This window comes from Bufo gargarizans, chromosome 6, assembly GCF_014858855.1.
Source record: "Bufo gargarizans isolate SCDJY-AF-19 chromosome 6, ASM1485885v1, whole genome shotgun sequence".
Classification (NCBI taxonomy): domain Eukaryota; kingdom Metazoa; phylum Chordata; class Amphibia; order Anura; family Bufonidae; genus Bufo; species Bufo gargarizans.
The window spans coordinates 95,770,690-95,797,068 of NC_058085.1; the positions used below are offsets into that span (position 1 = coordinate 95,770,690).

At 41.6% G+C, this 26,379-nt stretch overlaps 1 protein-coding gene across 1 annotated transcript in view; it reads left to right on the forward strand.

Moving 5' to 3' along the window:
* The window catches only part of LOC122941505 (deoxynucleoside triphosphate triphosphohydrolase SAMHD1-like), a 205,411-nt gene that overhangs the window by 155,859 nt on the left and 23,173 nt on the right, over positions 1–26,379 (forward strand). Inside the window, exons 11-13 of the mRNA XM_044298819.1 lie at positions 4,685–4,824; positions 5,848–5,925; positions 23,020–23,124. Coding sequence (XP_044154754.1) covers positions 4,685–4,824; positions 5,848–5,925; positions 23,020–23,124 — 323 coding nt within the window. The remainder of the gene's footprint in view (positions 1–4,684; positions 4,825–5,847; positions 5,926–23,019; positions 23,125–26,379) is intronic.

Genomic DNA, 26,379 nt, shown 5'->3' on the forward strand with positions numbered 1-26,379 from the left:
CCCTCAAGACGGAGCCTTGTCTCGTTATTGGGGGGATTCCCTGTATGCTGTTAGAGACTGATTGCCAGGAGTGTAAGCTGATTGGATCCTTTTCCTGTTCGTCTGCTGACAGCTATTTGTGAGGTTCCAGTTTGGAGTGCTATTTTGTATCCAGTTCGGGAGGTTGGTGTTCTGCAGTAGCTGTGCCTGTCTCTCAGAAAGGGGCATATCGCCTAAACGGATCTTAACCCCTTGTCTGCTGAAACGGTCCGTTACAACCACCTCCTCAGGCAGAGAGTTCCATAATCTCACTGCTCTTACAGTAAAGAATCCTCTTCTATGTTTTTTTTTTCTTTCTTTCTTTCCTCTAGAGACAGAGGATGTCCCCTGGTCACAGTCATGGTCCTAGGAATAACTAGATGATGGGAGAGATCTCTGTACTGACCCTTGATATATTTATACTTAGTTATTAGATCTCCCTCTGTAGTCTTTTTTTCTAAAGCGAATAACAATAATTTTGATAATCTTTCAGGGTACTGTAGTACACCTATTCCAGTTATTACTTTAGTTGCCCTGTTCTGTTCACAGGAGCCCATAACTGTACACAGTACTCCATCTGTGGTCTGTGATTTGTAAGGTAGCAGGACTATGTTCTTATCACAGACATTTATGCCCCTTTTGCAACCCATTATCTTATTGGCCTTGGCAGAAGCTGCCTGACACTGGTTTCTACAGTTTAGTTTGCTGTTCACAAAAATTCCTAGGTCCTTTTCCATGTCAGTGTTACCCAGTGTTTTACCATTTAGTATGTACGGGTGACTTGCATTATTCCTTCCCATGTGCATAACCTTACATTTGTCAGTGTTAAATCTCATCTGCCACTTCTCTGCCCAAGTGTCCAATATATCCAGATCCCTCTGTAGCAGTATACTGTCCTGTCACTGCCACTTCCGCATTAATTACTTTATACACTTTAGTGTCAAATGCAAAAATGTATGTTTTGCTGTGCAAGCCTTCTACAAGTTCATTAATATATTGAAGAGAATAGGACTCAATACTGACCTCTGTGGTACCCCACTAGTGACAGTGACCCAATCTGAGTGTGTACCATTAATAACCACCCTCTGTTTTCTATCACTGAGCCAGTTACTTACCCACATACAGACATTTTCCCCCACTCCAAACATTCTCATTTTATATACTAACCTATCATGTGGTACAGTATCAAATGCTTTGGAGAAGTCCAGATATACAACATCCATTGACTCACCACAGTCAAGTCTAGAACTTACCACCTCATAGAAACTGATTCAATTAGTTTGACATGATCGATCCCTCATGAAGCCATGCTAATATAGCGTTATTTGCTTATTTTAATTGAGGTACTCCAAGATAGCATCTCTTAGAAAACCTTCAAACCATTCACCCACCCCGGAAACGTACCAGCCAATAGTTTCTGGGCTTAGTTTTTGACCCCTTTTTGAATATTGGCACCATATTTGCTAAGTGCCAATCCTGTGGACCACTCCCAGTCAGTATAGAGTCCTTCAATATTAGAAATAAGGGTCTGGCTATGAGATTACTTAATTCTCTTAGGATACGGGGGTGTATGCCATCTGGTCCTAACGATTTGTCTAATTAATCCTTTTAAGATGCTTTGCTTTCTCCTCATCGCTATCTGCAACTCCCCCTCATCACTCTGTAAACGACCGACACCTTCAGATTTATAATTTTTACCATTTATATAATTAAAGAACATTTTAGGGTTAGTTTTACTCTTTGGCAATGAATCTCTCTGTCTGTAGTTTGTCCGCTTTTAGTTGTCTTTTACATATTGCATTTTTTCTAATAGTTTTTCAGTGCTTCCTCGCTACCCTCCTGTTTTAGTGATTTAAATGCTTTCCTTTTGTCATTTATTGCTTCCTTTCCATTTCTATTTATCCACGTTGGTTTTTCTTGTTCCTTACCCTTTTATTCCCATATGGTATGTACCTCTTACAATTAAAGCTTAGGATGCTTTTAAAAATATCCAATTTTGTGGCTGCACTTTTATTTTTGAGGACATTGTCACAGTTAGTGAGGCTAATTTACTCTTAGCTGGTTAAATTTAGCTTTTTTGAAGTTTGGTATATTTGTGCCTCCCTGAAGTAACACTCTTTTGAATGACAATTGGAATGTTATTACTTTATGGTCACTATTTCCCAGGTGTCCCCCGACCTGCACATCTGTTGTTCTGTCAGGTCTATTGGTTACCACTAAGTCCAGCATGGCTCTAGTTTGGTCCTGAACCAGTTGGGAAAGGTAGTGGTCTTTGGTTATTGCCAAGAACCTGTTTCCTTTATGAGATCTACAGGTTTCAGTTTTACAGTCTATATCTGGGTAGTTGAATTCCCCCTTTTTATATTGTTTATTTTTAAAATGGAGAGATTGGGTAATTCGAATTTTTTTTTATCCTTATTTTAAACTTTTTTTTTCCCACTTTTGTACATATACACTAGGGATCATCCGATCACTTCTCCCATAGACTACAACTGCAAAAAAACTGCATAAATTAACCAGCTCTGCAGATTTAAAATCTGCAGCATGTCAACTTATGCTGCAGATCTCACCCTTTGCAATGGAGAAGGTGATCTCAATTGACTTTTTAGTTGCAAAAACTGCATGTACTAGTTTTGTAGCAGATTTTGCTGCATTTTTTTGCTGTGGAAATTGGCTGGGCTTGATAGGACTTCACTATGACAGGCCTCAGAGACTTTAAGGGGCCCAAAGCTGTCATAGCAACCGACTGGCTCCAACAAACTCGGCGAGGGGGAGCAGTTCGGTCCCTGGGAAAGCAGTGCTCCAGGGAAGAGACAGGTCAGATGCTGTACTCGCATATAGCGCAGATCGCAGACTGTGTCTCTTGGTGTCTGCCAGGGGTGGACTGGAAACTTAAATTGGGCCTGGGAAAAAAAAATAATATAATAATAGCATTGTATAATACTGTTGAGGGGGCTCTGACAATAAAATCTTTTAGTCATCCTCCCGGTTGGCCCGTTCTGGGTTCAGGCCCGATAGCAGCTGCTTCCCCTGCTTCTATTATAGCCATGCCCCTGGTACCAGTGTAGTCTAAACAGTCCTTACTAGATACAACAAGGACTAGGATAAGCTTGGAATTGTATGCTAGGGTACATGTAGAACAAGAATCTGATATGGATTCATACTAGGCAAGCTTCACTTGGTGGTTCTAATGGACTATTTTAAGTTATAATCCATATCTGCGAAAGAAGCTGGATCACTGTGTGCTTGCAGGGGTGCACCTAGCCTTTCTGCTGTCTGAGGCAAAAACTGAAATGGCGCCCCCCCTCCCCAATGCCCATGGCCCTTCTACTGCCCCTCTTTTGCCCCTACCTGGTGCTGCCTGAGACGATCGCCTCATCTGGCCTCATTGGTGGTGCACCCCTGTCTGCTTGTTTCAGCACATAATGTAATCTCACAGGCGTTCTCTGGAGCCAACACCACTAACTTTCCTACTACTGTACGTGAACGTTTCTGGGTTCAGGCCTGGTATCTATGTACAGACTATTCTGCTGTACAATATCTTTTCTGATAATTTGATATGTGTATGACTGTCCCGGTATAGTCCCCTGATGACCCAATAGCATTGGGGAAACACATTGGGACCTTTTGGGGACCCCATGATATATAGGGGTAATCATAGCCCCATGACATATAAGGGTGTCTAAAGGATCCCCATGGGGGACATTTTCTGACTTTTTGTGGTCATTTTATGTAACATTGCACATTATGTTCACATTGAGTGCACAATATGTGTTGTCACTAATAAACTACCTTGTAATGGCAGTAATGTAACTTCGCATAATTCTGCTTAATGTTCAGATATCTAATTTATATCTATGTTTGCTTACTTAACCACTATTACCTATGGTATATGCATGATAGGTCCATCTATCTCTATCAACTCAAATATTGGTCTTTCTGTGACTGGACACTTCCACTTTTTCACAAGTTTAAAGCCCAGCACACCATGCCAGGCATGTACAACACATGGTCATTAGTAGGTTAAATAGGACACCAGAATTAGATGGCTGAACCCTTTTAATGTTAGTTTTATTCATGATTAAAAAAACAAGTTGCTGTTAAAATCAGTTTTTAAGCAATTTCCATAAAAATAGATCAGACCACGTTCTCACGATTGTTGTCCATGGTCAGCATATGCATGGAATACAGCCCCATAACATCATGTCAGCAAAGCTTTAGATGAGTAATCTCATGAGCACCACCCTTAGTCATATGACCTGCTAGGGCATACGGATATCAATGACAGGGTCTCCAACTTTAGATACCCCTCTATGAGCTAGAACGGAGAGCTGCTCTGTGTGATTGGCTCCAGCTCTAACCGACTAGAGCTGTCCTTGTCTTACAAGGGTGGACATTCATGTGCATTGCACCATGTAATACCGCACTACTCCTCTGTGAGGCGGGGTGCTGGCTGGCAGCAGATTCCCCAGGTACGGTATAACGAGGTAATTGCCACGTTTTGAATGCGGTTGCCTTTAATGAGATCTCTTTAACACAACCAATTTTGAGTAGGAAACAATACAATGGATCCATGTCTAATGTGAATATTCTAACGTTAAATAGGAAGATCCAGGCAAAACAAATATTTTCTGTTTAAATCCTTACCCCCATCTTTCCATCCTAGATAACATCTTTCAGGAGATTCTACAATCCACTGATGATGCCATGAAGCCTGCGAGAGATATACTGAATAGATTAGAGCGCAGAGATCTGTATGCGTTTGTGGGACAGACAAAACCTAATGACAAACTTGTTATCACCAAGGTGAGTAGGAATGAGATTTTATTTTCTGTAGTTTCATTATATGCTAGCGTAAATAAGTAAGGGGGTAAGGAGTGAATAATTTGCTGTACATGAATTTGTGTATGAATAATATAATGTGCTGTATATTAATAATATTCAATGAAGATATAGTTATACTCCGTCCAAAGGAAATTGTCCTCGACAAGTCAAATCTACAATCCAGGATATTTGCTCGCTATGATAATCCACAGCACAAGGAGATAAAGGAGTTGTTGCATCTCATACATTGGCGGTATATCACTAGATTATGTCACCAATGTCAGATAGGCGCCCGTCCCAGCTCTGGGACCTGCTCGTGTCTCCAGAACGGTGCTCTGCTATTTTCAGAACTCTCATAGTGGTGAATGTTTGCACAGTGCACTCCCAAACAACTCCTATCATATCCAAACAATGACCCAGATTTACTGAGTGCCCTTATAAATTGCACCAAAATTTGATGAAAATACCCACTGTACCTAGCTTGCCAAGGTGTTTGTGTGTGTGGGGGGGGAGGGGCGGCGGTGACTTCATGGGGAAGTGTTGTTTAATATAAGTCATTTTCCACCAAAATTGCACCAACATTTTGAAAGATAAATTCTGTAGTAAAGTAAGCCAACCAACAGTTGGTATAAAGTCATGTCCGTATAAAACCCAGCACTGCCACATTCCAGTGCTGGGTTTTTCTGCATAGGAATAGAATAATGGAATCTTTGGATCTGGCATATGCTGAACACTGCTGGCTCACAAAAGATCCCATTCACCATAATGGGGTCCGTCAGGTTTCTGGCATAAATACTGGCATTCTAACAAATAAAATGCTGCTGCATGCAGAGGTATTTCATTCTTTTTTGCCAGAATCTGTGATGGAGGATCCTGCCAGAACATCCACCACAGATGTGAACTTAGCCTTAGCTTCCTTTTGAATATTAGATGTATTGGAGCAATTATATAAATTGGATGCGAAAGTGGACATAACCTTTACTGGTAATCTGTTGTGTATTACAGGGGGACTGTCTCAAACAACTGGCAATGTGGGAGCACAGGGAGACCGGGGGGCTTACGTCAGAAGATTTCCGAGTGCTTGTAAGTCCTCACTTTTACAGTGTGATAAATGGAGAAGTCTGAAGAGCCCTTTACACCGCCATAACTTTGTCTTTTGCATCTAGTGTATACCTGGGTAATGATGTTGTAATTTGGAAGTAAAATGCTATGATTATGCATGCAGTACTTTTTCTTTTTTCCTTTCTAAAAAAAAAATACATTTTTGAAACAAAACAAAATCATGTTTTAGTGTCTCCATAGTCCGAGAGCCATAGTTTTTTTTTTTTTTTTTGGGGGCGATTGTCCTATGTAGGGGCAAATTTTATGCAGGATGAAGTGACTGTTAGATTGGTACTATTTTGGGGGGCATGTGCCTTTTTGATCGCTTGGTGTTGCACTTTAAGTGATGTAAAGTGATTTTTTATAGAGTTTTTATTTTTTATGGTGTCTATCGGACAGGGTGGATCATGTGATATATTTATAGAACCGGTCGTTACGGACGTGGCGATAACTAATATGTGTGTTTTATATATTTTTTTATTATTAAATCAGGAGAAAGGGGCGTTTTTTCCTTTTTTTAACTAGAATTTTTTTTATTGAAAACATTTATTTTTTACTTTTTTTAAACTTTATTTCTGTCCCACTCTGGGACTTCAACTTTTGGGGGTCTGATCCCCTCTGCAATGCATTACAATACATCTGGGTAGTGGAATGGAAGAGGAGTCAATGGCTGCTGTATAACAGATATTTTACTTCTCAATCAAATGCCTTGAGGTAGATACAATCCAGACAAAGTGCTTTTGCTTCAGGAACTTTGCTTTGGCTGAAATTGCGGATAACAGGCTTAGCAGTTGGTGCATTCAGGCTTTACTTAACTGATATGAGAAGGTTCCTTTCTTGTCTGTGCTTCACTAAATCACACTAGCACTTCGGGTACTTAAAGGGGTATTCCCATCTCACTGATCATAGTGTAAGCTTTTACTTAGGTGCCATGGATCATTTTTGTAATTATGTTGTATTATCTAATTCCCACCCTTTTTGACAAAATTCCTTCCCTCCTACCCCATTGTTGTATGAAGGTAACCATTAGATACGGCCACCGCTTATCTCCCTAATATATATATATAGAGAGAGAGAGATCAAAGAAAAATGGCGGCACTGGCAAATAGTGAAAAAATCTGGTGCACGCTCCAAGGTAATAGACTTCTTACCCCAATGAATAATCCAGAAAATGAACGGCACTCCAGTAGATTAAGAACAAATGACTCCTTTAATCACCCATGCGGTGCAACGTTTCGGCTCAGTACTAGAGCCTTTTCCTGCTTGAAAAAGGCTCTAGTACTGAGCCGAAACGTTGCACCGCACGGGTGATTAAAGGAGTCATTTGTTCTTAATCTACTGGAGTGCCGTTGATTTTCTGTATTATATATATAGAGAGATATAGCAGAGCTGAGTGTGCTGGGGCAGCTTTTATATATAGAGATATAGCAGAGCTGAGTGTGCAGGGGCCGCTGTTATGTGTATAGATGTAGCAGAGCTGAGTGTGCTAGGGCAGCTATCATATATAGAGATCTAGCAGGCTGATTGTGCTGGGGCAGCTGTCATATAGAGAGATAGCAGAGCTGGGTGTGTTGGGGCAGCTGTCATATAGAGATATAGCAGTGCTGGGTGTGTTGGGGCAGCTGTCATGTGTATAGCTGTACACTGGCTAGAACAGCTAACAGAGTCTACAGTAGAAGTCTCATATTTATTCAGTCAGTAGCTATACAGCTCTAATAGCTGTGTGATACAGAAGGTCGTGGGTTCGAGTCCCAGTAGACACTCATCTCCCTCTCCTGCTGCAGCACGGGCAAGGCATCTGTATCACTGTCCTGAGGACAGTGATACAGATGACTATGCCCGGGATTCATCAGATTCGAATTTTGAAAATGAGGTCGGGATTCGAGTCCACGAATCCTTTGAATCCAGCAAGATTCGAGGGATTCGACGGATTTGTTGTCCCATCTCTAATAAATATTTTTTATAAGAGATAAAATGTGAATAAAATATGGAAATTAGTCAGGAAATCCAAAAGGCGGACATACAAAAAAAGTCTTTCTTTTTTATCTTTTTTTAAATTCTTTTTATTGAGCATAAAAAATACACAAGTTATATAAAGTACACACAAAGGTATGTACCGTACAAAAATCACAAACACAATCCGTACATGTCATGTTGGTTAGTCACGTTACCTAAGACACATTTCTATATATATTATTATGATTGCGTACAATACATTCAATGTATGACATGAGTTCACAATCGTCTCGACACTTCAGCCAAAGAATTTGAAAGATCCTGCCTAGTGTACATTGACTGCGATGAGGAACACCACCTCTCCCACACTTTAGCAGACTTCGAGGCACATCCCCTATTTTTGTATACGATATTCTCATATGGGATGATGATATTCACTAAGTTTTTCCATTGATTCAATGTGGGCCCTCTCTCCCCCATCCACCGAATTGCTATTGCTTTCCGTGCCAAAAACAAGGTCTCCCTCAAAAATATTCTCTCATAATGATCCCATAACTCATCATCTAAAATGCCAAAGATGCATAATTTGGGATCCATAGGTACTGGGCGCCCCAAAAGAGTAGTTAAAAAATTTCGTCCAGAACCTCTGAATGTGTGAGCACAACCAAATCAGATGCCAAAAGTCAGCACCTTCTATGGAGCACCTATGACAGCACGAATGTGTGAGTACACCTATTTTATATAAACGCAAAGTAGATAAGTACCCCTGGTGTATTATACATAGCTGTATAAACTTATTGTTAATGGCCGGGGATACTAATACAGGAGATTCTAATAAATCTTCAATATCCTCATCAGCAAGGTCTGGTATCAATGTTTGCCATTTTGATATAACCTTCAATGGAGCTAGCTTACACTTAGCATTCAGTAGATGGGTGTATAACCCTGAGATAAATCCTTTGGGACCCTGAGATCGGATCACCCCAATCATAGGGAATTTGGCTATCTGAATCTGAGACGCACCAAAATGTGTCTGCAAAGCATGACGTATCTGTAGGAACTTATGAAATGAATTCCTGGGTAAATCATATTTACTACACAATGTGTCATAAGTACAAAAACTATTACCGTCGTACACATCTCCTAACAGATGCACATTATGCAATTTCCAGAATTTAATTCCGGGAAGTGATAGTAAAGATGGGAACATGAGGTTATCCCACAGAGGGACTTCTGGTATGTGGTCCGAATATTCATATAAGGATTTACATGCTTTCCACACCTGAACACCTAGTCTATGTATTGGTAGTAGTTGTCTGGGGAATAAACTCGGTCTTTCTAAAACAGGCCACAGTGATTTTATATTCAAAAATTCAGCTAGGAGATGTTCCGATCTAGGTGATTGGACATCTATATGCAACCAGGCTTTCAAATAGCGTAATTGCCCTGCTAAATAGTATGTATATAGGTCCGGTAAGGACATACCCCCCTCATCCCCTCTGACGGCACAAGGTATCCACCGATAGCTCGTGTCTGTTAGAACCCCACAAAAAAGGCGCTAGCATAGACTTGTATTGTTGAAAAACCTTCTTTGGAATAATAAAGGGTGCATGTTCCATAACCTATAAGAATTTGGGTAAAACAACCAATTTGATCAAATTGATCTGACCTGCTACCGATAATGGCAAGCCACCCCAAACCCTAAATTTCTCCTTACAGAATTCTAGTAGAGGTCCAATATTGGAAGCATGAAAGGAATTTGCATCCTTTGAGATAGTAATACCCAGATACTTAAAGCTAGATACTATGGGTAAGTCCCCATTAAGAAGCTGCAGAGAGTCCATGTCATACAAAGGAAAAAGTATGGACTTGGTCCAATTTATTAGGAGACCAGAGAAATGACTGAATCCGTCGATTAGTGCTACAACTCTAGGAAGAGTAGTATCTACATCAGACATGAAAAGTACCATGTCGTCTGCGTATAAACCTACCCTGTCTTCCCCTTGACCCAGACTCACTCCCTTAAAGACACCATCCTCTCTAATGCGTATAGCCAGAGGCTCTATGGCTAATGCGAAGAGCAAGGGGAAAGTGGGCAACCCTGCCGTGTGCCTCTACCCAGCTGAAAGCTGCTTGAGGATATTCCATTCACTAAAATATTAGACCTCGGCTCCTTATATAGTATGGAAATCCATTTAATGAAATTAGGGCCAAACCCGAACTGCTCCAGTGTGGTAAGTAAATATGGCCATTTGATAGAATCGAAGGCTTTGGCCGCATCTAATGAAGCCAGTGCCCACCTCTGATGTCTAGCTAAGCCTACCTGAGTAATCACCTGCACCCTTTGGATATTATCCGATGTAGATCTCCCAGGCATAAACCCCGACTGATCTGGATGAATCAATGGGCTAACCACCCCACTCAGTCTTGATGCCAGAATCTTCGCTAAAATTTTGTAATCCAGATTCAGCAGGGATATCGGCCTGTAAGAGCCACATTCCACCTGATCCTTCCCGGGTTTCAACAGAATTACAATAGACGCATCATAGAGCGATGGTGGTAAACTTCCCTGTCGAAATGACTCAATGTACATGTGCAGCAGAGGTTGAGACATAGAGGCAGCATATTTGGAGTTGACTTCCACAGGCAGCCCGTCCGGGCCAGGCGATTTCCCTTTTGCAAGTGCGGATATAGCATCCGAGATCTCCTGAGCTGTTATCTGGGCTTCCAATATATTCCTTGACTCCTGTGATAATTTAGGAATCTCAATGTCTGATAAATAATTCCTCGCCTTGTCTGTTGTATAGTCTGCCCTCCCAGTATACAGCGTCTGGTAGTACTCTCTGAATCTGTACACCTATTTTATATAAACGCAAAGTAGATAAGTACCCCTGGTGTATTATACATAGCTGTATAAACTTATTGTTAATGGCCGGGGATACTAATACAGGAGATTCTAATAAATCTTCAATATCCTCATCAGCAAGGTCTGGTATCAATGTTTGCCATTTTGATATAACCTTCAATGGAGCTAGCTTACACTTAGCATTCAGTAGATGGGTGTATAACCCTGAGATAAATCCTTTGGGACCCTGAGATCGGATCACCCCAATCATAGGGAATTTGGCTATCTGAATCTGAGACGCACCAAAATGTGTCTGCAAAGCATGACGTATCTGTAGGAACTTATGAAATGAATTCCTGGGTAAATCATATTTACTACACAATGTGTCATAAGTACAAAAACTATTACCGTCGTACACATCTCCTAACAGATGCACATTATGCAATTTCCAGAATTTAATTCCGGGAAGTGATAGTAAAGATGGGAACATGAGGTTATCCCACAGAGGGACTTCTGGTATGTGGTCCGAATATTCATATAAGGATTTACATGCTTTCCACACCTGAACACCTAGTCTATGTATTGGTAGTAGTTGTCTGGGGAATAAACTCGGTCTTTCTAAAACAGGCCACAGTGATTTTATATTCAAAAATTCAGCTAGGAGATGTTCCGATCTAGGTGATTGGACATCTATATGCAACCAGGCTTTCAAATAGCGTAATTGCCCTGCTAAATAGTATGTATATAGGTCCGGTAAGGACATACCCCCCTCATCCCCTCTGACGGCACAAGGTATCCACCGATAGCTCGTGTCTGTTAGAACCCCACAAAAAAGGCGCTAGCATAGACTTGTATTGTTGAAAAACCTTCTTTGGAATAATAAAGGGTGCATGTTCCATAACCTATAAGAATTTGGGTAAAACAACCAATTTGATCAAATTGATCTGACCTGCTACCGATAATGGCAAGCCACCCCAAACCCTAAATTTCTCCTTACAGAATTCTAGTAGAGGTCCAATATTGGAAGCATGAAAGGAATTTGCATCCTTTGAGATAGTAATACCCAGATACTTAAAGCTAGATACTATGGGTAAGTCCCCATTAAGAAGCTGCAGAGAGTCCATGTCATACAAAGGAAAAAGTATGGACTTGGTCCAATTTATTAGGAGACCAGAGAAATGACTGAATCCGTCGATTAGTGCTACAACTCTAGGAAGAGTAGTATCTACATCAGACATGAAAAGTACCATGTCGTCTGCGTATAAACCTACCCTGTCTTCCCCTTGACCCAGACTCACTCCCTTAAAGACACCATCCTCTCTAATGCGTATAGCCAGAGGCTCTATGGCTAATGCGAAGAGCAAGGGGAAAGTGGGCAACCCTGCCGTGTGCCTCTACCCAGCTGAAAGCTGCTTGAGGATATTCCATTCACTAAAATATTAGACCTCGGCTCCTTATATAGTATGGAAATCCATTTAATGAAATTAGGGCCAAACCCGAACTGCTCCAGTGTGGTAAGTAAATATGGCCATTTGATAGAATCGAAGGCTTTGGCCGCATCTAATGAAGCCAGTGCCCACCTCTGATGTCTAGCTAAGCCTACCTGAGTAATCACCTGCACCCTTTGGATATTATCCGATGTAGATCTCCCAGGCATAAACCCCGACTGATCTGGATGAATCAATGGGCTAACCACCCCACTCAGTCTTGATGCCAGAATCTTCGCTAAAATTTTGTAATCCAGATTCAGCAGGGATATCGGCCTGTAAGAGCCACATTCCACCTGATCCTTCCCGGGTTTCAACAGAATTACAATAGACGCATCATAGAGCGATGGTGGTAAACTTCCCTGTCGAAATGACTCAATGTACATGTGCAGCAGAGGTTGAGACATAGAGGCAGCATATTTGGAGTTGACTTCCACAGGCAGCCCGTCCGGGCCAGGCGATTTCCCTTTTGCAAGTGCGGATATAGCATCCGAGATCTCCTGAGCTGTTATCTGGGCTTCCAATATATTCCTTGACTCCTGTGATAATTTAGGAATCTCAATGTCTGATAAATAATTCCTCGCCTTGTCTGTTGTATAGTCTGCCCTCCCAGTATACAGCGTCTGGTAGTACTCTCTGAATCTGTTGACAATGGCATCAGGTTCATTTAGTAGATCACCATTTGCATCCTTTATCCTAAGAATCGCTGGGAGGCTTGGTTCTGTCGGATAATATGAGCTAATAACTTACTGGATTGATTTCCCAATTCAAAGTAAAATTGCCTGGTGAAAAATAACCTGCGCTGGGCCTTCTCTTTCAGGAGAGTCAAATATTGACTCCCCTTCATAAGCCAATTTTGCTTGTTCTGGTCAGTGGGGTCATCAATATATATCCTCTCCAGAGCAGAACAATCCGAAGCCATCTCCTCTTCTAACCTAGCTGAGGCTCTCTTCACAAAAGAAACTGAGGATTTTAGGCAACCTCTCAAATAAGCTTTCAATGTATCCCATTTAAGCAAGGGATTCACATTGTCATCATGAACCTCTGCAAATACCGCCAGCTGATCCGGTATACGGTCATTGGGCGAGAAGAGGGTAAGCCAAAAGGGGTGTATCTTCATCGATTGACCGACCTTCCTATGTCCAGGTAAAAAAGTTAAAAGTGGTGAATGGTCAGATAACCCCCTGACACCAAACGCAATCCGGTAGCCAGTTGAGCACACCTCAGAGTTCCCCATAACATAATCTATTCTTGACCGACTATTATGACTAGCAGAGTGACAGGAATAAACGTTATCATTAGGATGCATTAGCTAGAGGGGATCCATACCCGTCAACACTGTCCGAGGTCCCCCCTGGATGGAACCTATCTAAGGTGTTAGACATAGTCATATTATAATCACCCATACATAACACCCTAGCTGAGGGGTAGGAAACTGCAAATACTCCCTCAGGCTCGGGGGATATATACACACCTATCAAGACATACAGGGTGCCTTGGATATACACCGCCACAAATATGTACCGACCAGCCGGATCTACCTGCAGCTGCTCAAGCTCCCATCTCAATGATTTATGAATTATTAAGGATACTCCTCGGGACATATTCGTATAGCAGGAATGCTGTGCCCATTGCTGCCACACCTTTCTCAGTCGCATAACCGTGTCTATGGTTAAATGAGTTTCCTGTAAACATAATATGTGTGGGTTAAATTGTCTTATCTCAGAAAACACCATAGCCCATTTCCTAACACTCCCTAGACCCCGGATGTTCCACGACATTACTCTCATGTCCGCCATTCTAGCATGTAAAACTCAGTGATTCGGGACAATCGCATATCCCCATAATTCCCATCCTCCACATCTGATATCCTAGTAGTTACGTGACTTGGTGGACTTAATAACGTAATAATGACATAGTACGGATCAATGAACATGTAAGAAAAATACACAAAACAATACCAAGAAGCAGGACTCAGAATTTGATTCATTCCGGATAGGAACTGTTCAGTCCTGCAATAATTAAATAATGTCAAGGACCCCCGTGGCAACACTTAAACGGGGAGTACTAATGGTATAACTTTACCAATTGCACTGATATTGACAGCTGTAACATGTAAAAAAAAACACATATCCTAACTTCCACACAGTTATATGAAAAATGCGCATACGCACAACTTAAGTCATTCGCATAATCGATAAGAGAACGTCATCACTATAAATGCTTAGGCCCCGGCGAGGCATCCCCCCTCCAGCCATTCTCACATGTATCCTGCACCAGACACGGCATGGAACATACAGCAATAAAATGTTAAACTCCTGTATCTAGAGGAAAGATGCCTCCCCATACACCCAGCATAACCCATCACTTTCAAGGTCTCAAAACTTCACAAGAGCATACAAATGAATAAACAAGGCAGAACATGAACAATTCCCCCTGGCAGGCTACTACCTGCGAAAACAAGGCATGTGTGAAGAAATATTGCATCCCCAGTATTAAGGTCATACAACCTAATATCACGCGCTCCTCCCATCACTGTAGCATACCACACATGTCCCAGGAATAGTCATCTTTGTTCTCTGGCAGGACGGGGTCTGCTCTCTAACCAGGCGACAACCTCTGCCGGCGAGCTGAAGAATCTACCCCTCTCTCCATCAGTGATCTGCAGGCGAGCTGGGTACGCCATAGAATAGGGTATGTCCAGATCTCGGAGGCGTTTCTTCACTGCCAGGAAGAGCATGATCGTGGCATTTTCAAAGCAGATATACTGTTTACGCCTTGCCAATTGAAGGATGCGATCCCTATCGTTGGAGTTCAGTAATCGTGCCAGCAACGGACGTGGAGGGGCTCCTGATGGCGGTGCTTTGGCGGGAACTCTATGGGCTCTCTCCACAATGAATGCACTGGAAAAGGTGGTGTCAGGAAAGGTAGACTTCAGCCATGACGTAACAAAAGTACCGGGGTCAGTACCTTCTGCTCTTTCTGGAAGTCCAACTATGCACAGATTATTGCGTCGCGTGCGATTCTCATAGTCATCGCATTTCTGCTGCCAAAATTAAACTTTATTTTCCAAGTCGGATATTTGCGCAGGTATCGGGTTCACTCTATCTTCCACAACAAAGATTCTCTGCTCCGATTCTTTAATGCGCTTACGCATGTTCTGCATGTCAGCCCTTAGCAGGCCTATGTCCACCTTCATCTCCTCCATCTTTCCGGATAAAGAAGACCGGCAGGATGTGATGGCTAGCAATAACTGCTCCGTCACCTGTTTTAGTGATGGCTCACCTTGAGTCGCTTCCTCCGTTTCAAATAGCGATTCCCCAGAGGCTGATGATGTGTGTGACTGCGCTCCCGCTCCGCCGCCATCTTGATTATCCAGGCGGGCAAACTCTTTGAGCTTTTCTGCGGCAGTAAGAGCCCTGTTTCGGGACATTTTCGGTGCACGAGATCTACCCAATCTCTTACCTCTCGGTGTGGAAATGTTGGCGTTTGTTAAATTCAGGATCAATGGAAAGTTAGGGTATGAGGTCCGGAGCTACTGCTAACCGCATCTGCTCATGCCAGCTTCCGGCCACGCCCCCCCCCCTTTCTTTTTTATCTTGAGACTCTAAATTTCATTTATACAATTAATTAAAAGAAACAGGGCAATCGATTATGCAAAAATATAAAATTGATTTACAGAATGCATATAAATCCAATAAAAATATCGACAATTTTCAGACATGCAGACTTTAAACTGTGATACCACTACACCACTAGAGGGTGCTGTAACCAAACACCATCACTTCACCAATGCAGAACGACTTTTAAGGAAGTCATGCCTTATGGGAAACATTTGGTGTGTGAATGTCCCATTCATGTATTCATAATTATATTCTATATATTTCTTTGTGGTATATTTAGATTTGCAACATATCTTAACCAATTATTTATGTGTAATTTATGTGTAACAGTGTGTCGGTATATACATATATATATAAATATATATATATATATTGTACCATGTACGGTCATTTAGAATATATATTTTATGTCGTGTGTATCTCACTGACTGAATATATCCTTAGAAGGTCTAGAAAGTATTGAAATTGTCTTCCTACTAATTGGATTTCATGAGGAGAGCTAAATGTTATTGGTCAGCCATGTGGACAAGTGAAATACATAAACCCGGATGCCAAATAAGAAGGCCCATTGTCCCGTTGTCCATTAGTATGAATTTAAAAAGACAGTAGAAGATAGTGACTCCAACATGTCTAGATTATGGGTAATTAAAAGTGTCAGAAAGAGACCCTTATTACTGATGTATATTGGAGAGGTTAAGAAGGTCATGTGAACATATGTATTAGGTATTTAGAATTAATGTTTAAGGTTGTGATATTCATCTGCAATACCACAGTGCCATCTAGAGGCAGATAGACGATATTATATTATTTATAACTTGTTTTCTCTAGCATATCAAGGGTTAAGATGACATCATAGTATTATTAACATATGTTACACACTCCTCAGTTGATTGGGAGATCATAATCCAGGAGGAGGTAACGTAAGATATCAGGGACGATAAGTACTGCTGGGGTAGGAACATAGGGAGATCAGCAGACCATCATCAGATCAGGAGATCTGATTCAAATCATCTCAAGTAACAGGGTCCTCACAGGAAAGAATAGATTCATAAAGGAAGCTGATCATAAGAAAGATATGCCAGAAGAAACTTGAATTATATTTTGACTATTAGAGAACTCATGAGAACTGGTCACATCCGAGACTATTGCTGTGATATTAACCCATTCAGGACACAGCCTTATTTCACCTTAAAGGGATTCTGTCACCTGCTTTTAGCATTTTAAGCTGGCACCATCGCTATGTTGACTAAAGTACCTTATTTCCAGCAGTCTTCTTTTTACTTATTTTCGTTTGGTAGTTTTGATATAAAAGCGATTTTTATGTTATGCTAATTAGGGTCCAAGGTGCCCAGAGGGGCGTTTTTTTTTCACTCTCCGGGGCCCAGTGACGCCCCCCTGCAGTGCCCAAGACAGCCTCCTGATAATCAAAACACCTTCCACAGCCCGGCAAACGGTTCCGCCCCCTCCCCACGTCATAATCTACTATATAGATATGCCCCGTCCTCCTTCCTGTCTGCGGCCATAAAACTTGCGCAGGCGCCGTACCGCCTGCGGCCTGCGCGATCATCAACCTCCTGAGGGTAACAGCGCTCAGGTCACATCACTGGGCTCGGCGCATGCCCAGTGAGACTTTAGAGGCTGTTGCCCTCAGGAGGTTGATGATCGCGCAGGCGCAGGCTGCAGGCGGTACTGCGCCTGCGCGAGTTTTCTGGCCGCAGACAGGAAGGAGGACGGGGCATATCTATAAGGTAGATTATGATGTGGGGAGTGGGCGGAACCGTTTGCCGGGCTGTGGGAGGTGTTTTGATTATCAGGAGGCTGTCCAAGGCACTGCAGGGGGGCGTCACTGGGCACCGGAGAGTGAAAAAAACGCTCCTCTGGGCACCTTGGACCCGAATTAGCATAACATAAAAATTGCTTTTATATCAAAACTACAAAACGAAAATAAGTAAAAAGAAGACTGCAGGAAATAAGGTACTTTAGTCAACATAGCGATGGTGCCAGCTTAAAATGCTAAAAGCAGGTGACAGAATCCCTTTAAGGACCAGGCCATTTTTTGCAAATCTGACCAGTGTCACTTTATGTGGTGATAACTTTAAAACGCTTTTACTTAGCCAGGCCATTCTGAGACAGTTTTTTCGTCACATATTGTACTTCATGACACTGGTAAAATTGAGTCAAAAAAAATCATTTTCATTTATAAAAAAAAAATACAAAATTTACCAAAATAATAACTCCAAAAATAGTTAATAATTTACATACCCCATATGTCTACTTCATGTTTGGATCATTTTGGTAATGATATTTCATGGGGATGTTACAAGGCTTAGAAGTTTAGAAGCAAAAACCCAATTTTTAGGGACCAGTTCAGGTCTGAAGTCACTTTGCAAGGTTTACATAATAGAAACCACCCAAAAATTACCCCATTCTATAAACTACACCCTCAAGGTATTCAAAACTGATTTTACAAACATTGTTAACCCTTTAGGTGTTCCACAAGAATTTATGGAAAATAGAGATACAATTTCAGAATTTCACTTTTTTGGCAGATTTTCCATTTTAATAATTTTTTTTCAGTTACAAAGCAAGGGTTCACAGCCAAACCAAACTCAATATTTATGGCCCTGATTCTGTAGTTTACAGAAACACCCCAAATGTGGTTGTAAACCGCTGTACGGGCACACGGCAGGGCGCAGAAGGAAAGTAATGCCATACAGTTTTTGGAAGGCAGATTATGCTGGACTGTTTTTTACACCATGTCCCATTTGAAGCCCCCCTGATCCACCCCTAGAGTAGAAAGTCCCTAAAAGTGACCCCATCTAAGAAACTACACCCCTCAAGGTATTCAAAACTGATTTTACAAACGTCGTTAACCCTTTAGGTGTTCCACAAGAATTAATGGAAAATAGAGATACAATATCAAAATTTCACTTTTTTGGCAGATTTTCTGTAGTTTACAGAAACACCCCATATATGGTCGTAAACTTCTGTACGGGCACACGGCAGGGCGCAGAAGGAAAGGAATGCCATACGGTTTTTGGGAGGCAGATTTTGCTGGACTGGTTTTTTTGACACCATGTCCCATTTGAAGGCCCCCTGATGCACCCCTAGAATAGAAACTCCAAAAAAGTGACCCCATTTTAGAAACTACGGGATAGGGTGGCAGTATTGTTGGTACTAGTTTAGGGTACATCTGATTTTTGGTTGCTCTATATTACACTTTTTGTGAGGCAAGGTAACAAGAAATAGCTGTTTTGGCACCGTTTTTATTTTTTGTTATTTACAACATTTATCTGACAGGTAAGATCATGTGATTTTTTTATAGATCAGGTTGTCACGGATGCGGCAATACCTAATATGTATACCTTTTTTTTATTTACGTACGGTAAGTTTTACACAATGATTTCATTTTTGAAGCAAAAAAAAAATCATGTTTTAGTGTTTCCATAGTCTGAGCGCCATAATTTTTCAGTTTTTGGGCGATTACTTTGGGTAGGGTATGATTTTTAAGGGAAGAGATGACGGTTTTATTGGCACTATTTTCGTGTGCGTGTGACTTTTTGATCGCTTGCTATTACACTTTTTGTGATGTAAGGCGACAAAAAATTGTTTATTTAGCACAGTTTTTGTTTTAAATTTTTTACGGTGTTCATCTGAGGGGTCATGTGATATTTTTATAGATACGGTCGATACGGACGCGGCGATACCTAATATGTATACTTTTTTTTATTTATGTTAGTTTTACACAATAATATCATTTTTGAAACAAAAAAAAATCATGTTTTAGTGTCTCCATATTCTGAGAGCCATAGTTTTTTCAGTTTTTGGGCGATTATCTTAGGTAGGGACTCTTTTTTTGCGGGATGAGATGACTGTTTGATTGGCACTATTTTGGGGTGCATATGACTTTTGATCGCTTGCTATTACACTTTTTGTGATGTAAGGTGACAAAAAATTGTTTATTTAGCACAGTTTTTATTTAAATTTTTTACAGTGTTCATCTGAGGGGTTAGGTCATGTCATATTTTTATAGAGCCGGTCTATATGGACGCTGCGATACCTAATATGTATACTATTTTTATTTATGTAAGTTTTACACAATAACAGCTTTTTTAAAACAAAAAAATTATGTTTTAGTGTCTCCATATTCTGAGCCATAGTTTGTTTTTTTTTTGGGCGATTGTCTCACGTAGGGGCTCATTTTTTGTGGGATGAGGTAACGGTTAGATTGGTACTATTTTGGTGGGCAAACGCCTTTTTGATCGCTTGCTGTTGTACTTTTTGTGATGTAAGGTGACAAAAAATGGTTTATTTAGCACAGTTATTATTTTTTACGGTGTTCATCTGAGGGTTTAGGTAATGTGATATGTTTATAGAGCCGGTCGATACGGATATGTATTTTAACTTGAAACTTTAAATTTTTTGGGGCGGAAAACTTTATTTTTTGTCCCACTTTGGGACTAGAACTTTTGGGGGTCTAATCTTTTACAATGCATTTCAATACTTCTGTATTGGAATGCATTGGCTGTATGAGTAATACTGTGTGTATTACTCATACAGCTTCCGGCCTGTGAGATCCAGGGGGCTGGATCTCACAGGCTCGTCACCGGAAGGCAGCGCGATGCCTTTCTTAGGCATCGCGCTGCCTTCCATGCCATCGGGTCCCCCCTACAGCCCTATGGGGACCCGATGGCACCGCCGATCGCCGTCGCAAACCACAGGTAAAGCTGCAAACCGCAGGTCTGAATTGACCTGCGGTTTGCGGTGATCGCCGACACGGGACCCCCCCCCCCCCCCGCACATTTAGCTAATGTGCTTGCTCAATGATTTGAGCAGGCACCAGGTTCCGATCACCGCCCGTCGGGCGGCGGTGATCGGAAATACACAGGACGTACCCGTACGCCCTGTGTCCTTAAAGGGAACCTGTCACTAATTTTATGGTGTCCTAACTAAGGGCAACATAAATAAGTGACTGATTCGCTTAGCAAAATGCTGGGTCAATTTCTTTAATTGACCCAGTCAATCTGCCAACATCTTGTATTGAAAAGCTCCAGCTGATAATGATGAGTCATGAATATTCATGAGCTCCTGACTCTCCCCGCCCACCTGCTGCTGAATGACAGTTTGTTTCCATAGGAATCAGCAGCAGGTGAGCAGGGGAGTGGCTATAGCTCTGAATTAAATATACGCCGGACTCAATGACATCACGCAGGTCTCCAATCAGCTTATTAGCATGAGGTATCTTTGTGTGTATATTATGGGGTAACCATCTGTCACACCAGTAAGTGAATACATCTAAGGTACTTTTTAGTAGGTAATAATTGTATATAATTAGTTAGATTATAATCAAATATCCACATGACAGGTTCCCTTTAATGACCTTGTAAGTAAGTAAAATAATATATTGCTATTTAAATAGTTGTCTCTCACAGATACATGTCTCTAGGACCCATTATAGTATTAACAGATACACCATCTGCTCACAATAATTTTTAAGAGACAATACATTCTATGTCCGTTACAAACATGTTACCCAAATTGAACTCAGCATGAACTTATCTTGGCCTATTTCAACCCTACAGAAAGATCTTAGACTCTGGTTCAGCCTGTCTCCACACTTAAAGGCAATGATCATTGATATTTAGACTATAATATCTTCAGATAAGACTGTACACTTATAAAAATGCATGACAGAGTATCCACATGAACTAGCACGCAAGGACTGACTTCTCAGTGTGATGTCATAAAGAGGCGTGGCCGGCCTTCACTCAAACTGCCTAAGCCCGCCCAGCCTTAGAAGCAGGAAACCAGGAAGTTAACAGCAGAGCTGGCTGCAAGATGGGAAAACCCCTTTTAATTTATAGCAATTCTTACTTGTTCGCTGCGACCTACAGGGCAGTCTCCCTAGCGGCAGGCATCAGTCTTCTGCTCCATTATTTGAAACAGGTTGCCTTCACACATAAATCCACACCGTCCCTTGTTAGACTGTGGTAACACAACACTTCTGTACTCTGGGTCTAGGCTGAGTAGATCTTAGTTCCCTTTAGAAGATTCCCCAGGCTAGCAGGGGCTAAGGGGGATAAATCAGCAGCTACATGTTGTTCATACACTCTCTCCTCCACCTCACTCCTCAACTAACTTCCTGTGACTAACCTGTTCCTTATATAAAATGTTGTAGCACCATCTACTGGTAGCTAAGATGTAGTGTCGTTACCAGCCTGTTATGAGGAATTTGCAGCTAAATACATTTTTAGAAATTTAGGGCACTGCTGGCACTGGTTTGGCCAGTGGTGTATCGCCCAGGAGGCAGCCCTAGCTATAAATAAGGATACATACAATATCAGAGCTGTATACAGGGATGAATGGTATATCAGTGTGTATGGCACAGGAATTTCTGAGATATATAGAGAGATGTTTTGATTTTCTGTTTAACCCCAGAGATGTATGGTAAATCATGGAGGATAATTTCTATATCTGGGCTTTTTGTGAGGGATATAAGTTATATCTGGGCTGTATTGTTTCGCTGATTTGCTTCATCAGGAACTTCTTGCTCTTGATTGAAGTTCCTGACAGAGTTCCAGAAGATTGGACATGCTTAAAGGAGTTGGCCACTTTCTGGTTATTGTTGACCAATGTGTATATAAGATAATTATATGACACTTACTAATATAGCCTGTGTTGAAATTCTGCACCATTTTCTGTATTTTATAAGGTACACGTCTATTGTACTGTCCACACAGAGGTCTTGTCCATAAAATGTCTGCTGATGGAGGGTCATGTGACCAGGCAAATCACCTCCATGTGATGACTCCTCCATCCAAACACACTGCACTTGCACTAAACAGAACAAGTGCAAATGGTGGGGCAGTGCATCTGAATGGAGGAGACATCACATGGAGGTGATTTGACTGGTCACATGACCCTCCATCAGCAGCCATTTTATGGACAAGATCTCTGTGTGGACGGTACAATAGACTTTGTGTACCTTATGAAATATAGAAAATGGTGCAGAATTTCAACAAAGGCTATATTAGTAAGTGCCATATAATCATCTTATATACACTTTGGTCAACAATAACCAGAAAGTGGCCAACCCCTTTAAAGAACTGGCTTAACAAACACGTTGAGAGGTATGGATATATATTTGTGCTTTTTATCACTACAGATTATTTGTATGAATTATGGAAACAAAGATCAGAATCCAGTATCAAAGCTGTGGTTTTACCGGAAGACAGCTCCAGACGTTGGTATAAAAATCCCACAAGACCAGGTAGGACTATAATCCTGATGTTGGACTTTTATTCTCATGCAAAATTGAGGCATTCAGTATGAGCCATTACTGCATTTGCAATATGTGAAGAGCTGTTTTACAAAATGGTATCACGAAAATAAAATGTCCATTTTGTTCTGCCTTCTACGTTGACCGCTGCCACTGCTGAGTAATCTTTTTCACATTTTAACTCTTTAAGTGGGTTCTCCAGTACCATTGTGATATTTTTCTCTGTACCAAATAGCTCAAACAATGCATATTTATTCCCCAATTACCTCTTTTTAATGTCTGTGCTTTCCTTCCCCTGTTCTCAGCATCAGTGCAGGATATTTACATGGCTGTACCACGTCTGTTTCTCCAGCTTCCTGCTGGGTTTGCTAACCAAACCCAGAATGCTTTGCTCTGTAATGTTTCTCAAGGCTTGCTCCAAATACCACACTGTTCCCTCTGCATTAGTCTTGCACGATACACCTCTGCTGACCATGCAAGTACCCTCATGGATTGATTCAGCTGGTCCCTCTTATTAGACTGCTAGATCACATCTCAGTCCACAGAAGCTTACCTCCAAATCTGTTACACAATTTCTATTACAGTACAGAAATACCCTATATGTGGTTGTAAAGAGTCATTTGTAGTGTTGGGCACGAATATTCGAATCGTGAATATTAATCGCGAATATTGGCTATTCGAGAATTCGCGAATATTTAGAATATAGTGATATGTATTTGTATTTTCTAATATTCTAGATTTTTTTCCATCTGAACCCATGATCCCTCCCTGCTTCTTGCTTGTGGGCCAATGAGAAGGCTGCAATGTCTTTGTCTGAGCTTAGCAACATCCCTAGCAACCAATAGGAAAGTTGCCTACCCCTTACTATATAAGAACCTCCCCAGCAGCCATTTTCAACAGTTTTTTAAAGTTCTGAGAGAGAGAGAGCAGTGTCATTGCTGTGCTCTGTACTTTCCACTCATTACATTAGATAGATAGCAAGATAGCTTATATATATTACAGATAGTGGGAGATAGTGTAGGTTAGATAATAATATAGTGTAGCTGTTGCAGTGCAGGGTGTTAGGTAGTGTGATGCTGTCCATACATACACGCTACAGACATAGTGCTGTGATGTCACAACAATACGTGCACCAGTCAGTAATAAGTAGTCAGACCTGCTAAAATGTGTAGTTTCACGCATTGCTCCAAAATATTTGCACCATTAGTGCCGATTAGCGCAATCGCGAATATATTGGAGCACTCCATCTGCATATAAAGCCATTTTTAATGTTCTGCCGTGCCAATCATTTTCTCCAGTCTCAGGAAACTTCGAGCTGCTTAGAAAATGTAGCAAAAGTGAACCACCCTTGTATTGCGCCCACATTACGCGAATATTACATTTAAAATTTTTGCAATCAAGAAAATAATCGTGACTTCTTGAATTCGCGAATATATGACGAATATTCTACAAAATATTGCGAATTCAAATATTGCCCCTGCCGCTCATCACTAATGATTTGGAGTTTGCAGGGCAAATTTTTCTGAAATGGTTTTCGGGATTATGTTGCATTTGCAGAGCCCCTGAGGTTCCAGTGCAATAGACAACCCCCAAAAAAGACCCCCCCCCCCATTTTGCAAACTACACCACTAAAGAAATGTATTAAGGAGTGTAGAGTTAGCATTTTGACCTACCTATTTTTTTTTTTACAGAATTTATTAAAATGAGGCTGAAAAAAATTGCAATTTTTCCAATAATATATTTTTGCAAGAAGTTATAGAAGAAAATGCACCTCACAATTTGTTCTCCCAAGTACAGAAACTTCCCATATGTGTTTGTGTAGTGCAATTTAAGCACACAGCAGGGCTCAGAAGGGAAGGACCTCCATTTGGCTCTTGTAGCACAGATTTTGTTGGAATAGTTTTGGGGTTAATTGTCACATTTGCAAAGTCCCTGAGGTACCAGTATGGTAGAAATCCCCATGAAGTTAACGTCTGAGATGGCATCTGGAAAATGCAGACAAATTTATACATTTGAAGAACAGTAACATTCACCGATTACACGCCATACTTGAGGGTCCTGTGCCAGTAGTTGAGACTATAGTAATCTTTGCTAGTAGCCGTAGCTCATGTGTAGTAATATCAAGAACTTGTTTCTCTTGGGCCAGAACAATGTGATAACTATTGCACAGACCTTGTATACCTTGATTTTTCGACAGCACTTCCAGGATCATGGGCATCCTCTGAAAGATATACTGGCCCAGGCTCTGTTTCTCTCGAAGACACTGCCCCCTTCTGAGCTATTAAGCAGCACTGGCGTAGCTACAGGTGTCGCAGTTGCGCCCGGGCCCCTAAGCAGTATATTTCCCTTTTATAAGATGCACTGTATCTTATAAAGGGAATGCTAGTGAGTGCTTCCATTATGGAAGCGCTCACTAGTATGCAGGAGGCTGGGAAGAGAAGCGCATGTGAGCGCTGTACTCACCCCTCCTCCTGCTTGGTCTTCTTGAGTCCTGCGCTGCTGTGTCCTGGCTGCCTGCAGCATCAGGGCATACAGAGCACACTGTGACCCAATGCTGCAGGCAGTCAGGCGACTGCAGCGGGGGCCCTGAGAAGAGATGAGAGCCGGGAGAACAGGAGAGGTAAGTTTATTTTTTTAAATCTGATCTGAGGTCTGATATAGGGGATCTGAGGTCTAATAGTGGTCTGATATGGAGGTCTTGTCTGAGGTCTGATAAGGGGGTCTGAAAGTCTACTGAGGGTCTGATTTGGGAGCCTGGAGGTCTAATGGGGGTCTGCAGGTCTACTGGGGATTTGGAGGACTGGTCTGAGGTCTGATATGGGGGTCTGGAGGTCTAGTCTGATATGGGGGTCTTTAGGTCTAATGGGGGGGTCTAATATGAGGTCTGATATTGGGGGGAGTCTGACATAGAGGTCTAATGGGGTCTGATATGGGGTCTGACATAGAGGTCTAAAGAAGGTCTGGTCTGAGATGGGGGGTCTCATCTGAGGGTCTTATCTGAAAGTTAAGGGGGTATTTTTGTTCTGTCGCACTGCATCTGTGTGGTACCAGTATTTTCAGGGGGACTGTTTCTACAGGATAGTATTAGGGGGGCACAGCTGGTACAGTAATGGGAGTGGCATGATGGGGTGTTCAGAAGGTGAGGAGAATGATGGAAAAGTAGGAAACTAAGGTGTCTGTTTGTCAAACTCTGCAGAGAGAAGAGATGGCTGAAAGAAATCATCATGGCGGTCTGGGGTGAATAGA